The sequence below is a fragment of the Squalius cephalus genome (genome assembly GCF_949319135.1).
Source record: "Squalius cephalus genome assembly, chromosome: 1".
Taxonomy (NCBI): domain Eukaryota; kingdom Metazoa; phylum Chordata; class Actinopteri; order Cypriniformes; family Leuciscidae; genus Squalius; species Squalius cephalus.
In genome coordinates, this window is record NC_137122.1 from 26434151 (window position 1) to 26451253 (window position 17103).

At 39.2% G+C, this 17103-nt stretch overlaps 1 protein-coding gene across 1 annotated transcript; it reads right to left on the minus strand.

The window, feature by feature from the left end:
- Positions 1 to 9216: 9216 nt before the first annotated feature.
- On the minus strand, positions 9217 to 13965 carry LOC307163920 (transmembrane protein 100). Its single transcript, XM_079880256.1, has one exon. The coding sequence runs from the start codon at positions 13335 to 13337 to the stop codon at positions 12951 to 12953; it is 387 nt and encodes a 128-aa protein (XP_079736382.1). The 5' UTR covers positions 13338 to 13965; the 3' UTR covers positions 9217 to 12950.
- Between the last annotated feature and the right edge of the window lie 3138 nt (positions 13966 to 17103).

Below are 17103 nucleotides of genomic sequence, written 5' to 3' on the forward strand. Positions count from 1 at the left end.
GAAATTTAAAACTTAAAAACTTAATATGCATTGACTTTTTCTACTGTAAATAAATGTATTTGTATTATTAGAATGTAATTTTCATTGACATCGAAAAAAGTCATGTGATTACATAATGTATGACACTTGTAATGCATTACTTTACTTGTTATATCAAAAAGTAATCTGATTTTATAATGCATGTTATTGTAATGCGTTTTTTTACTAATAACATTAAAAAGTAATCTGATTACGTAATGCATGTTACTTTTAATGCGTTTCTTTACTCATAACATCAAAAAGTAATCTGATTACATAATGCATGTTACTTGTAATGCGTTTCCTTTCTCATAACATCAAAAAGTAATCTGATTATGTAATGTGCGTTATTGTAATGCGTTTTTTTACTCATAACATCAAAAAGTAATCTGATTACGTAATGCATGGTACTTGTAATGCGTTTCTTTACTCGTTACACCAAAAAGTAATCTGATTAGGTAATGCACATTACTTGTAGTTAATTACTTGTTAGATCAAAAAGTAATCTGATTAGGTATGCATGTTACTTGTAACACATTACTTTACTTGTAACGTCAAAAAAGTAATCTGAATGGGTTATGCATGTTACTTGTAATGCATTACCCCCAACACTGATCATTTCAGATGAGATTGAAAAAACGTATCGCTAGGTTTTCTCAGAGGAGGGCTATGATAGAAATGTGCATGTCCATCTTGAACATAATCAGAATGATCAGCTAATAAGGGTAAATCTCCACACTCTGGTGCACTGGAGGGAGCATCTGAGTGGTTTCCACAGTTGTACCTTGACAGACTGTAGAAAATTCTGATGGAATCACGTCCTCATGTTCTGATATCATAAATACGCGAAGTGCAACTTGTATGAAGTTGTATGAAGCCATTGCAATATTTTGCATTTATATTTTTTGTATATATTTTATAGTTTTCACATGATTTGATATAATTGCATTGATTAGTTTGTTAAATTCACATACTTTATCTGTTTGATTATTGTCTTATATTTAATACAGTATATCTTCAGTTTAAACCATAACCGCATGCTGTCCACTCAAGTGGACATCTGAAGATCTCTTTGAAAAATTTGTAAAAAAATAAAATAAAAATCAATTCTTGTTTTTCATGCCCTAAGAGCAATAAAAACACATAGGAAAAAAATCCTGACTGAGGCTATCATAATTCATGCATGAAAGGGTTAAGTATATCTTTAGTTGGACCTCAGCACTATTTCTGGATAACTACAGTAAGTATAACTTTAAGTATATCAATTTAGTATACCAAAAATACAATCGCATATTTATATTAAGTACATAACTATGTAAATGTATTTGTAGTAGCCTACACTTAGCATAAAACAAATGTATTTCAAATACATGTTGGTATATTTGTTTTTCACTGGGGTCTTTTTATGAAAACAAACCAAATAAATAAATGTAGATGAGATATTGATTAAAGTTTTATTATGTGAGAAGGACAGGTATAAAACTAATCGCTATTGATTGTTTGGGTCAATGGTCGATAGTTCAGCAGTCATTTTACAAACATACCGACAGCAAAATGCTGCGACCTATTGTGGATTTCACAAATAAGACCTTTGACAATGTCTTTCAGTTCAGGAAAGTTAAATCATCCTCACATGTTTCTCAGTGTCTGGATGGCTCTGAATGCAGGTTTCAACCACACACTCTTAAAAATAAAGGTTCTTTATTGGCATTAATGATTCCTTTGCATTGCACAAAAGGTTCTTTATAGTGGAAAAGGGATCTTTAGATTTTTAAAATGATGTTCGCTTCACTGAAAGATTCTTTAGGGAACTTAAAATGGTTCTTCTATGGCATCGCAGTAAAAAAAACCTTTATTATTAAGAGTGCATTGAGACTTTGTCATGAATGAGGGTTGTGTGTTCATGGTAACCGTCACAAAGTGCTGACGATTAGCTTTCATCAAGCCTGTCACGTCTTGACAGAGTGATTATCAGTGGCTTTCAGCATAGACAAAGAGAACAGGAGGAAAACGCCACACATATAATGGAATGACTATTCATTTGAGTCATAATTCATGTCATTTTTGTTTGGTTATACATGATGCGTTCCTCAATATTAACTGTTTATCAATAGGCTTGTGCATATATTGCATTATTTTAAAAGTGTAGCAAAAAGCTATTGATACTAATCAACTGAATGCATGATTGAAGTGTCTATTCAAGTCATAAAAGCTTTGCATCTTGTTAAAGAAAGCATCTTGTACGCATTTGAGCCAGTAATCTAATCAAGTGACGGTGTGAAGAGCAAGAGGTGCTTTAGTCGGTCATTGAGAATTAGATTATTCGCAGCAACAAGTAATGAATATAAACAACTAACTGAGTTACAGGCGCATATAAAGCTTGCTTAGATGCTAGTGCGTACCTTTATGTGATATTATATTCATCTGTTTATTGTTTTTCTCTCGTTGAAAGATGTTTTTTTGTATACTCAATGTTGTGACTTCACATAAACCTTAATGAAGGTCTGAAGGTTTTTGAACTGGCACAGAGATAACAGCCTCCACTGACGGCGTAAATTACGCTTATACAAAGGAACAGAATTCTGCTTTCCAAATGACCAGCATTAAATGGGAGTGTGTGCACCTGTTGAAGAATGAAAGGGTCCAAATGAGGGCTGTATTGACCATGGACGTGTTTCCAAGGCAACCTGAAACAACATTATAGTTGGAAATCCAGGTGTAGCAGATCGTGTCTCTCGGAGGATCTGGAAGATTCCAGTTGATTGTCAGTGTTTATCGGCTCTCGTCTCGTGAGCTCTGTGGAAGATATGTAAAATAAACGTGAGATATAGCAGCGCGCTTAAAATTCGGCATAGGGTTCATACACAGAAAGCCTACTGAACTTTGTAACCATTAGAAAAATAAGTATCCTTGTGTCTAAGTATTTCTGTGTTAAACAGACTTTCAGAAATATGTTCAGGTCAAGATCAGGCACTTGAACTTTAGTAAATATAACTCTGATTATTTACACAGTTTTGAGAAAATGAACAGAATGGGAATAAATCAGTGAGGGGCTGATGGTTTGCTTACATGAGGACGTCAACTTAAAAATAATTGATAATCAGATTTAAGTCGGCGTGAAATGGAAGTTGAGATGTCTTTTCCTTTCCTATTGTGATGTTAAAGTAAAATATTCTCGAACAAATGTAGGGCGGGGCTTGATTTTGTCCATGTGGATTTGATTGGATGGTTGTGGTTTGCTATTGGTGGATCCCATGTGAGTGACAGGGGGCTCCGCCCTCGCGCCAGTAAACACGTCATCAGAGAAGAGAAGATGCAAGAGGGAGGGAAAGTTATTTTGATTGAGATTACGAGGGCACATGAAAAGACTTGCACGCAAAAATCATTTAAACTGCAATAAAGGAGTGATTCCATAGAAATTCCAATTAAAAAAAGATTAGTCAATTTTGATTTCATGGTGACTTTAACATGACACAAACACAATCTAACAGCACAACACAACTTTTTAAACAAAATTAATAGCAAACGATCCAATGAATTCCCAATGGAAAAAATCAAGTCTTGCTCTACATTTTTTCTTGTTGGAGAAGCTGTTATGTGTCACAATAGGGAAGAAAAGACTATCGCAACTTCCGTTTTATACCGACTATTGCATTGCGATTCGCAAGCATTTCCATCAGTTTGTGTACCAGTTCTAACCCTTTTAAAGATACGCTGTATTTCCATTGCATTGCATCAGCATGTTCATGAGAGACTGTGTTTATTTACTATGCTCTCTCGGTTAATGGAGCCAAATTCTCTTTCTAATTGCATATTTTAGTAATCATGGATACAGCTGGTTATTTTAAACTCACTGAACCCTATTAGTCCAAATATTTGTCTTGGTGAAACAGGAAAACGGATCATCCTTATTTATTTTGACATTTCTGCCGTGCAGTTCTCCCTGTGTGAGCTGAATCTGAGGATAATTGAAGGACCCCAAGCAGGCAAATTTCCAGGAAACTCTCACTGCTTAATTGGTGGATAAATGCAGTGGAACATCTGGTAGAGTTCACCCTGCCATTTGATGCAACAGTCAATTTAGCACCTCCATTTACCCTACTCAAGTTTTCCTCACAGGGATAATTCACCCCCCTCTCGGGAAAAGGCTATCTGATGGCACAAAATGGGACGTCTAAAAGCCATGCAAGGACTTCTTTGAAAGATTATATCAAACTGCAGTTTGCCTCTGTGCATTGTGCGTTCTGGGACAGAGATGTTAAGTGTGAGACATTTTTAGCAGCTTTAGCATAATCATTAATAAAATTATCACATGCACATCCCCTCTTCAGCTTTGGAAAGATGATTATGGACTGTTTGCTATATTAAGTAGGATATGGTGTATTTTTAGTTGTGCTTGTGAAAAAAAAATCCCACTGACTGACATTTAAGAAGGGACCAGAGCTATATCTAGAGTAGAGAGTACTTTTTTCAATTTTTTTACAGATTTGTGTGATGCATATATAAAATAAAATAAATCTAAATAAAAGTTTTGGGTGCATAATATACTTAATAATAGTATACACTTAAAGAAGAATACACTGCAAACCGAATGCAGACTCTTTTGACTTTGGTCAGTGAGCAACAACCTAACTACCCAAAACATCCCAAAAACACCAACACCATAGCAAAAAAACATCCTAACAGCATATAGCAACCATCTAGAAACACCCTAGCAACACCTTGACAAGCAGCAAAACGCCCTAGCATAGATTAGACACAACCTAGAAACCACATATCAATGCCTTTGAAACCACCCAGAAAACCCAAGCAACCAAACAAAACCTCCTTACAGCATAAAAACCATTTGGAAACACCCTAGCAACACCCTGGCAAGCAGCCAGACACCCTAGTGATGTCCTAGCAACCACCCAAAATATAGAAACAGCATTGAAACAACACAAAAAACCTAGCAACACCCTGGCAAGCAGCCAAACACCCTAGTGATACCCTAGCAATCCAGAATATAGAAACAACAAATCCACACAGCAATGCCCTGGCAACCACTCAGAAAACCATAGCAACAACAAAAAAAAAACACCCTGGCTAGCCGCTAAACACCCTAATGATGCCCTAGCCACCACAGACACACATTGAAACAACATAGCATAACAGTGCCCTGGCAACTACACAGAAAACCCTCACAACAACAACAAAAAAAACACCCTAGTAACACCCTGGCTAGCAGAAAAACACCCTAATGATGCCCTAGCAACCACCCAAAAAATAGACACAACATAGACACAACATAGAAACAATCACTGCCTGGAAACTACCCAGAAAACACTAGCAACCAAACAAAACCTCCTTACAGTATATCAACCATCTAGAAACACCCTGGCAAGCAGCCAAACACCCTAGTGATGCCCTAGCAACCACCCAGAACATAGAAACAACAAAACCACATAGTAATGCCCTGGCAACCACCAAGAAAACCCTAGAAACAAACAAAAAAACACCCTAACAGCATAGTAACCACATAGAAACACCCTGGCAAGCAGCCAAACACCCTAGTGATGCCCTAGCAACGACCCAGAATATAGAAACAGGATAGAAACAACCTAGAAACCACATAGCAATGCCCTGGCAGCCACCCAGAAAACCATGGCAATTAAACAAAATATCCTAGCATTATAGCAACCACATAGTAACACCCTAGATACTGCATATCATCGCCCTGGTAACCACCCACAACAAACTATCATGGTAACTGCTCACATTTTCATTTACAGAAAATGTAAAAATGAAGTTATTTACATTCTTTGGCCAATAAAAACAGTATATTGGCCAGTAAAATAAAACGCCATTTTTTTCATCCTTGTATTTTACTGCCACTTGGAGAAAAAGAAGCGTGAGGGAATACTCTAAAAACAATTTTTTAGAAAAAGAAACGGAAAGCAAAAAGCTTTGCCTTTTATCACTACTCAATTAACAACTTAAAGTTCAACGAAACGTGACCTATTTTTAAGCCACCCACTTTTCTCAGGGCTCAGAGAGGAAGCAGGCGTGCTGAAGTTGCGCTGAATCCGTGTGCATGTGAAAAGGCAGGAAAGAGAGCTGGTGTAATTGATCGGAGAGTTCAGTGGAGCGGGAGAGGTCACCGCCGGCCGGCTCTAAAGTCAAGACTGGGTGGAACGGGGAGGAAAAGCTTCACTGCCAGGATTCCTGTAATCTACCCTGACCATCACACGCCCAGAGTCGCCTCCTGTGGCCTTTTCCCCTTTTCCCTAAATCAACCTGTTTCCTGCTCAAACATTCACACGCTAACTAGAGTTTAGAGTCTCTGGTGGAAGGGCACGGACGTTTCACACGGCACGCTCGGCTTGTGGGAAATTACCTGTGGTTAGGTAGTGCCTGAGCACATTTGGGAAGTGGAAAGCAAGGACATGGAAAGAAAGTGCTCGGGTTGTTAATGGATTTCTCATACGGAAGAAGTGCAGAGTAAGAACAGCACTATATTGATCCTGAACAAAAGCTGTTTGTTTCGCTGACCATCCTATTCGCTTATTTCACGCTAATCGCACTTTTGGAATTTCTCCAAGGCTGAAATTGGAGAAGTGAGAGCAAAAATCAGCAAGTTAAGCATATAATAACCAGCAATTACACATTGTTGTGTACAAAATATGTGATGAGGAATAACTCAAATGCGTGGGCCAAAAGGATTGGATTTCATAATTTAGATCAATTCACATTTATTTAGCACTTTTCACAAAACACAATCGTTTCAAAGCAGCTTTACAGAAAAGGCATGCTTCTACATTTCAGTTTAGAGTAATCTGTTAGCAGATGTGACTGTGTACAAGTTACGTCCATATGTCCAGAAATGTACAGTTCTGCAAATCATGCTATTAGCTAACATCATGTATTCATTTAGGCAGAAACAATGATCTCATTATAGCTATTACAAGTTGTGATCATAATGATTACAAGAAAATCTGGCAGTTGTGTATGTTGATTCAGAGTTGGCATCATCTGTTGCCGTCATTATCAGGAAGGCTATTCCAGAGTTTAGGAGCCAAATGAGAAAACACTCTCCCTCCTTTAGTGGACTTTAGTGGATACTACCAGAAGCCCAGAGTTTTGTGATCTTAAAGAGCGTGATGGATTGTAAGGCGATAGAAGATCAGTTAAATACACAGGAGCTAAACCATTTAGGGCCTTATAGGTCAGTAGAAATACTTTGTAAATAATACAGAACTTAATAGGTAGCCAGTGTAGAGATGATAAAATTGGTGTTATATGATCATATTTTCATGACCTAGTAAGAACTCTGCCTTTTGGACTAATTGTAGCTTGTTTATTTGAGGATGCAGGACAACCGGCTAGTAATGCATTACAGTAATCTAGTCTAGAGGTCATAAATGCATGAACTAGCTTTTCAGCATCAGAAACAGAGAGCATGTGTTTTTGTAACATATGAAATGTGATTTTCGACAATTTGCTGTCTAATATAACTCCCAGGTATTTTACTGTAGAGGATGAAGTAACAGTACAGTTTTGGTCCACCTCAGTCTTATCTGAATAAAATAGAAGAAAATGACTGTCATCCAATATTTTATATCTTTAACACACTCTGTAAACTTGGATAATTTAAAGATTTCATCTGGTCATGATGAAATATATAACTGAGAATCATTAGCATAACAGTGGAAACTTATTCCATGTTTTCTTATAATATTACCAAATGGCAGCATATATATTGAAAATAGCAGAGGGCCTAACACAGATCCTTGTGGCACTCCATAATTTACTGACGTTAACTTGGATACTTCCCCGTTTAAATAGACAAAATGGTAACCGTCTGATAGGTATGATCTAAACCACTTTAATGCCTGTCTAATTTTGTAGTCAATCTATGAGTATTTTTGACTTTCCACGTGATTCTAAAGACCTCTAAATGAGTTTTCCATTTGCACTCTAGATTGCGAGTTTCTCTCTTGAGAGCAAGAGTAATACTGTTGAACCATGGCGCAGACTTTTCTCTCTGAAATACTTTTTTTTTTATCTGAAGGGTACAATTTCTAATGTACTAGTGCCCATACAGCCAGGCATTTCATCAAGTTTTTCATTTTTATAATCAAGTTCATAATTAAAAAAAAGAATAATATAATATATTTACTGTAACAAAGTTTCTGCAAAGTTCTTATATGAGATTTTCCATCTCAATACACATGCAACACATTCACCGCATTATGCTTCCAGTAGGTGGAGTCTCTTGACTGAAGCCCTTCAGCTGACTTGAGGGATTATTCGGTACATGCTTTCGGATTTACAAATTGAGATTGTTTTTCCATTGGCCATGGCTGTGACGTCCAAATCAATTATCTCTGATTTAACACTTCTTGTCTGAGATGCCTGCAGAAACCCAGCAAGATTTCTGTCTGTTGATTGGTGCTAAACTCGACAGCAGTGCGTTTAGGTTGGTCAAACATCTTCATATGGAAAAAAGATGTCAGCTACAATAATGTAAGCTTGTAAAAGCATCAAAAGTGTCAGTATTATTTCCTCATGAAAAGCGGACGCCAACAGCCAAACAAAAACAAATTTCAAAGCTCAAATTTCATTAAGATTTTCCAAATACATGAGCACACATGCAGAGAGAGAGAGAGAGAGAGAGAGAGAGAGAGAGAGAGAGAGAGAGAGAGAGAGAGAGAGAGAGAGAGAGAGAGAGCAGGCAGCCTTTAAGGAGAAAATCCCTGTGACTCACACACTTTCTGTTCGTCTCTCTGAAGATATTTATAGATCTGCTCGCAGGGACCATGGTTCCATATAGATTTACTAGAATCAAAAGCCAGAGGGTGAAGCTATTAAAATTTGTTCACAAAAACATCCCTCAGGGTTGAACATCCAGGCATGTTGAATTTCATTTTTCTTCTTCAACTACTTTAAATCTGTAACTTAAGCTAGATAGATAGATAGATAGATAGATAGATAGATAGATAGATAGATAGATAGATAGATAGATAGAACATTTTAATAATCTAAAGAACCTTTTTCAACTCTAAAGATCCTTTTGTGGGATAGAAAGATTCCATGGATATTTAAGGTTCTTCATGGAACCATCGATTCCAATAAAGAACCTTTATTTTTAAGAGTGTACTACTTTTACTTTTAGTTACATGACACCACAGGTAACGACAGAGTAAAATGACACGGTGATAAACTATTTCACATAACAGTTCTTTAATAGAATTTTTCAAAAGTCTTTTTAATATGAATATAAATGTAAAAATATAAATAACTAATATTTACATCACATAGTTTGACACAGAATACAGATTTTGGCATTTGTTGCCTCCAGCTTAAGAGAAAAAGCATTCTGGAGAATGCAAGGGTGGCGAAAACACGCTCTCAGAACTAGAGAGGTAGATTTACTCTTTCTCATTCCAAAAATATGAAACAGTAGAACAGTTATTCATTCACGACTCACTCATTCACAACAACTTTGCCACTTTCAACATGAAACAAGAGCAAGTTTAAAGAACAAAACCGCATGGACAGGGTTGTGTTTCTCGTAAGCCTTAGTAGATCGTAGAACAATTGCCACCAATGGTCTCTACGATCAACTTAACGCACAATGCTTTTGAGAAACACAGCCTAGGTTAGTACATTGGGGGTACAGATGTGGATTTAAGTGACAACAGAAGACTGTAAGGCGATAAACGAAGCTAAGTATATATACTTAATATATGGTCCCAATATGTTTGATTGTGCATTCCACACATAGCCGTGACATTCTGCTCACGTCTCTTCCATGAAATTGCACAACTCTGTAAATGTGTTCACCCTCTATAAACCTCCCTCCTCTCCAGCTCTTTTAAAAGGGCTGAAGAAAATCTGAAAACTGGAGGAAATCATGCGAACAACTACTTCCAGATATGCATGGAAACGATCACATAGGAAGGCCAAAAATCTGTATTATAAAAAAAGAGAACATTTTACGTTTGAGTATATTTTCAGATATCAAAACACAAACTGCACAGCTCTTGTTTCAGCGCTTTTGCAAAATGATGTTTTAAAGATGATCAGATATTTTTCCAGGAAAACAAAGCAAAAAAAAGATATTGAATTTCTTTCTTTATGGGGGAGGGGAGGGGGGGTGATGATCTTGATTTGATCATGTAAACAGCTATCTTGGATTACTGGCTTTCCATGATACAATCAGACGCTCCATTAGGGTCAGTCACAGATATCATCTCATCTGGTCCTTTTCCCACTTAAACACCACCTTCATCCCTGATTTACACTGACTCTAGTCTGCTTTTTCCCGTGCTGCAGTTAAGAGCATTGTGAACAGTGTTTAAAATGCGGTCGGAAACTCCATTCGCTGCTTTTAGCACGCTGTAGAAAAACACAAGAAGGCAATATATTTTTGTAAAGGGACAAAAACCACATTCTGGTGTGAAGCTAGTAAAAATGCTAAAGGAGGCAAAGGCAGCTTTAAAGCACGTACATCGGTCAACAAAAAGGCACTGTGTTTATCCCTAGCCATGTGGTCAGACGTCACTGTTAAAAATCAATCCCATCTGGACGTGCCCCAAGTGCAACCGCTGAGTTGCATGCCATGCGCACACATTCAGTCCAAAAACGTATGTTTCTAGTTACAATAAGCTTAGCCTCAAACTTACATGTCTATTTAAATCACAAATGAGATCTCGTTCGTATCTCAAAATGTCTTTAGCGATGAGATTAAATGGAGGGCAAATGGAGAAAAAACCCCAGTAATCTCACGTGTTTCTCAACAATGTCTCAAACTGTGCTCAGATTTGCCATTAAAAGTCAGAGTTCCCAATCTTAACACAAATCGTTTTCATGCAAGAGCAAGTTAGTTCAGATATCCAGTTTAATTTTATAGCTCTAAACTCCTACTGTATGTGAACAATTGTCTCAATTTGTGTCTATTTTTATTTCTCTAAAGCTTTTATTTCTCCAAGGTTGATACTTAAACACGACTGAGGAATTCATTAAATCTCCTGAGCTATGAAAGAGTGATCAATCTTCCTCTGGGCTCAAACAAGTCCGAGATTGTGCTAATAGCCAAATGCTTCAAAAACTGCCTTTTTCCAAGCACTCAAGGTTGTTAATCCTCTCTCTTTCTCGATTTCTTTTCTTTTTCTTATGCACAAGCATTCTCAAATCCACTCCTAAACATGGTCCAAACATCTCAATCGATGCACCTTCTGTGAAAGGAAAAGGGTATTAACCTCTGAATTGGTATGGATTTCTGTCCGTCTCCAAATGTTATTCTTCACACAGAGTTTCCCATGATTTATAGGACTTTTGAAGGCTAAACTCTTTCCAAAAAGGAAAATTCTGTCATCATTTACTCACCCTCATGTGGTTCCAAATCAGTATGACTTTCCATCAGCTGTGGAACATAAAAGAAGATATTTTGAGAAATGTGTCAGTGTTTTTTTGTTTTGTTCTTACAAAAGAAGTGTTGTTTTGGACCCCACTGAGTTTCAGAATATCTTCTTTTGTCTTCCACAGAAAAAAAAGTATGTCATACAGGTTTGGAAGGACATGAGGGTGAGTGAATGATGAAAGAATATTCATTTTTAATTCATTATCTGTTACCCACAATGTGCCAAATGATCAAGGCAGTGTAAATAAGCAGTATTCCCATTGTGAAAACGGATGTAAGCTCCAGCCTTTGTGGGCTCTGACCAGGTCAAGGTGACGACATATTTATGCGTGTTGTTTTTGGGAGTGAGGAGAACATGATAAAATAGCTGAGTTTGAGTTTTAAAGCTGGCACTGGAAGAGGAAAAGAGAGACCGAGGGGTGAAACAGAGCTAAGGTACTGTACCATGCTAAGTCCTAACGCTTGCTCAAGGCACTGGAACAATAACAAAAACTTTACACACCCTTTTCGTGTACCCTTGTGGCATCTTTTTTTCCCCCCCTAATAATACTGCACATCTGTCTGACAGGAAATTAATTTTCTACTCAGGCTATCTCAAAACAAAAGGGCCTTAGGCTTGCTTGCCTTTCTCTGAACCGTGTCGTTATAAAATTCCTCTGCGGTTGTTTTTCCGAATACCGACTATATGAGGTCCATGAAGAGTCCTGAATTTGCCAGATAGAATCACACACACACACATACACATACACAATCCAATGCAAAGTTCCTTCAACACATTGTACACTGTGTAAAAATCCCAATAAATCAATCTCGGATCTTTTTGTCCTTAATATTAATTGCTGCACCCTTGTCCTAAATCATTAGCGGCTACGATTGACAGAGGGCTGACAGCGAAAGAGGCCGAGCAGGTGTCTTGTCTCTCTAGTAGTCCATCCTGCACACATATTCCACACACACACACACACACACACACACACACACACAGACGGACGGACACATTCTCGACCTCTCCGGTCCGCGTTCTCTTCCTATCCTGATCCGCAGCTGCCGGTTCTAGCCAGCAGACGCAGGTTCAAGTTCCACTCCGTGAAAAAGCTTACGCATTGCTACGGTGTCACTGGACGGGCGAATGACGTGCGACGGTGACGGAGGTGAACTCCTCTTTCGACGCGGTGTCCGGTTGCCACCGCTGGCCCACTTCTCCGCTCGTCACAGGAATGCAGGAGACTGACAGCGGCGTTGACGGCAGCAGTGGCTCCAGGAATGGCTCGCAGTTAGTGTTAAGTGTCCTGTGTGTGTGTGTGTGTGTGTGCATACAGGGATGTGCGTCCTCTTCCAGGGTTGTTTTGATACCAGACACCTGCTGAGCAACGGTAAACTGTGTGCGTGACTCCGGTGAACCTTCATGCCTCCGGCTTTTTCCATGGGATACTCTGAGAGGGCCTGTCCTCGGCCACCTGAGCGGACAAGAATCTTGTTAAAAATAAAAAGAAAGGTCTATTTTCCCCGTCACTGTTTTCGGATGCTCTCACAGGGGGCACTGTTCAGAGCTGAAAGAACCTCCTTCCTTCTTTTTCCTGCGCTTCTTCTTATGGGCCGTCCAGCAAGCGGTCGCCATCAGCACCAGGATCAGCCCCGCGATCAGCAGGAACACGGACACCACCTTGGTCTGCGGGAGATCGTTATACGTGTACGTCACCCCGGTCCCGGCAACTCCAATCACCAACGAGATGATCCCGAAGGGGAAGATGCAGCGGTACCAGGACTTCTCCATCCCTCCCGTGGCTTGCGAGAGCCTCTCTAGGGACGAAAGGACCTCGGGGACTTTGGGTCCTCCTTCTTGTGACTGTCCCTCCAGGGTTGGGGCTGTTGTTGTCTGCGGCTGGCAGGTGAAGTGCCCAGGGGTGCATCCCATCTTAAAGCCAGGATGCAGGAAACACAACAACAAGGATGCGCTCAAGAGAGGAAACGCAATTTATGGATGTGAAGATTCTCTCACAACGTCTGTGTGTTTGTCAGTGGCACGGTGCTCTGCCTCTCGAGCCCCGCAGCAGCACGTTGAACACACGCGCAGACAGGATGAGCACTGCTATATATGAGGCCAGAAGGAGGGGTGGAGTCAAGCTGCAGCCCGGAGAATCTGATTGGCTGCAGCTGCACTCTGACGTAACATGCCATAGTATGAGACTGGGCAGCGGAGAGCAAACAGGAAGGAGGAGGGGGAGGAGGGGTGGAGTTAACCATTCTAGCACCGTTCACTAAAATCCACCCACTCCTTCTCCATTCTCTTGCTGCGACTTGCTTGTAAGAGAACGAGTGCATGGAGGGGATGACAGTGTAATTGGATGGGAATGGGACTATTTAAGTGCTCATTTAATAAGGACATTATTTTACACAGAAATGCAGCCTGACAGCATGGCAAAACGCACGCCGGCTAATATCTGATGGATTCAGAGACTCCGTTCGCGCACGTTCTGCTGCGCACCCACGCACTTTTGGCCTCCCACGCCGCACTAACACAAAACACTGCCAAATGCTTGATGGGGGGGCTCTGAACGGATGTCCATTTTTAATCCTACCGAGTCTATTCCCTGTCACGGATTGTGCACTGGAGGAAGAATCAATTTGAGCGAGGGAGTGGGAGAGATCGTATGCGTCCATGGCAATGCCAGTGCAATTTATCAACCAGTCTCGTCTCTCACGTGAATTAATTTTGGCCATGAACAGGGAGGCAATGCTGACAGACAATGAGGTGTGAAGATTCGTGCTTTGTGCTTGCGACGACAACAATGGGAGACCCGCACCAGTCACACACCTCTTTTTGGGTAATTTGCATTGGTAAAAAAAAATCAATCTGCTTTTTATATGTCCCTAATACCACATCCTAACCAGAATATTTCCAAGGGGAATTAATTTGTCGGTCCACATTAAAAGCAGAGATTCAGCACATCATGGTACAAACAGACAATCAGAAATTACTTAAGCAGGATTTTGGATTCACTGTGGGTGCCAATACGCAACTCCACATAAATCAAAACCAACTGAAAATATTTTAGTTATCAGATTAACATGGAAATGCATCACTTATTTCTTTTATCTCATTGTGCCTGGTTAGTTTTCCTGTCACTCAAACTGACAAGCTTGATACTGTTTGAGCTCCCTTTTATCAAATGAGTTTTGAACCGAATTGAATCCAACACACAAGAAGTACAACTGGAGTCTGTGGAGTTCAAATTGGAATGACAGGAAGAGGAATTTACTAAATGCATTCTAGGAAATTAAGGGTTCTTCCACCCTGGTCGACAAAGGTTCATTCTTTCTTTCTTTCTTTTTCTTTCTTTCTTTCTTTCTTTCTTTCTTTCTTTCTTTCTTTCTTTCTTTCTTTCTTTCTGTCTGTTTTGAATCCCAATTCTGCATTCTGTTTGCTATTCCCTTCATTCAAATTCAGGAATTTATTCGGAAATTAGAATGCAACCCTGACAGGAACGAGCAATAGCACGCAAAGTATATATTGTCTGTCTTCCCACATGCTGTGCATTGTGTCTAAAAACACCTTATTGATCAAATGACATTTAAAGGATCAATCTCTGATCACCATGTCTGTTTTACTCAGACATGACTGATGCCGTCCACTGCAAAACCCCTTCCTTATGGCATCAACTGAGGACAACAAATCCGGAAAAGCCCCAAATGACCACTTATCAAATACACTCGAGATGAGTTCACTAAATAAGGAATGGATCCAAGCCTCTCTTCTATACACAACCAAATATTATGTCTAATAAGACTCTGACATTCGTAATAAGCGGTTCCCGCTCGGTTTATCCCACTGAGTGAGGTGAAATCAAAGGAGGAGCATAAACACAGAGTTAACTGATGTCTGGTGACTCAGCCCCACGCCAGCACGGACATACTGAGGGAGAAAACAAGACGTAGGAGAGAAAGAGAGAGACGGGGTGGGAAAGATGGATAATATAGAGAGGGGGTGGCGAATGAGTTAGACCGCCGAAGGATCGCATTAAATAATGCTTTGCTCCTCTTAGATTGTGGCATGCTGTTCATTTACTGCTATGATAATATTGTTGGTTTATGTTGTAAGATGTTTTGGATAAAACCCTCCATGTAAATGTACCACATACAATCACTTCAGCTCATCAATAAGTTGTTAAAATGAAGGGGAAACACATTTACAGTAATATACTCACTGTCGTTTTACGTCACATCTTAGGACAGTCGTAATCGAGTCCTGTGCCAGTGTCAGATATTGAGGCCTCGAGCAAAACCATAAGGTCCTCCACCTAAAAGTACAATTCAGAAACTTTAAAGCTCAGTTAACATGAATAATTAATGCAGGTTCACTAAAATACAACCTAACCTCCCATTTGGTTGTTTGCTAGCTAAGCGTATGTACTGTTAATGCATTTCCAGTGCATTTTTACAAAAATCTTCTTTGTAAATCAACAGTATGCAATCTATACGTAGACTTCAAGTGGAAAATATTCCTGCAATAGCATCTTCTACAGGAGATTTGTCTCAAGATGTCCACAAGATCCACTGAAGAGACATAAAAGCCACAAAAGCCTTTTGAATGTGCGCCAAAGTGACAATTTAACGATGACAAATTGAATGTGGGCCAAAGCGACAATGACATTTGAAGATTTATCTCTATGGGTGGACATGTATTTTTAGGATTACTTCACAGCTCCTTTCACACTAGTATTGCTTTTCCAAGGAAGGCTTGATGATATTCCTAGGAAGCTAGAGATGAATGTTATTACTGGACTTACAGGGTAATGTTTATGTAAACCTGAGAATTCGTGCTCCGACATTTCAATGATCCTAAATAGCTCACACAGAACCTTTTCCCTCCTGACATCACTATTTCTTCTGTTCATTATTATTCCTTCCTTTCTCAAAGCATTGTACAATGAGGAAGACCCCCGGGGGCTGCGCTGAATGAAGACTCGTGTGAATGAGTAAGCAGCTGGAAAAACTGCAGGGAGAAAAAAAGATTTTATTGACATGGTTTGTGCAAGAATTGAGCCCTTTAAAGCTGTTGGAGAAGCAAATGTAATGCAGGCCGAATGTTTTAAAGTCAAGAGCAGATAAGCCCTTCACACTGCAATATGCCATATGGGTTCAAGAGCTGAATCTGATGCATTTGTAATACTTTTGGCAAATAAGCTTCAAATAATATTCCTCACAGAAGGCAGCCATGCTGTCAAATGGGAACAAATTCTGTCATTGTGTATTCGTCCACATGACGTTTCAAATCTGCATGATTTTCTTCTGAGGAACACAAAAGATATCTGGATGAATGTCTAAGCTGATCTTTTCCATTCAACAAAATCATGAAGCAAAAAAGCACACCAATAAAAGTCCACAGTGATGGACAGAAGTATTTTAAGTAAGTGTTGAATTATTGTGTATAATAATTGTAATAAATTACAATTATATTTTCTGTATCACTACAAAAATACTTCAAATCCAGTGCATGTGACTTGTAGGTGAAAGTCACATCTAAATGAATCACTACTTTCACTACTTTTTAGAAAAGACATGTGGCAACATCATTGGTCTTCACTTATTTCATGAGCAATCGTCAGTGACGTCATTCTCTTTCATTGTATGGGAAAAAAAAGCAGGAGGTTCTCCGCCCGTCTGACATTTCCTTTTGTGTT

Excerpts from the sequence above, each read along its gene's own strand:
- LOC307163920 (XM_079880256.1), bottom strand. The coding sequence starts at position 13,337 with ATGGGATGCACCCCTGGGCACTTCACCTGCCAGCCGCAGACAACAACA.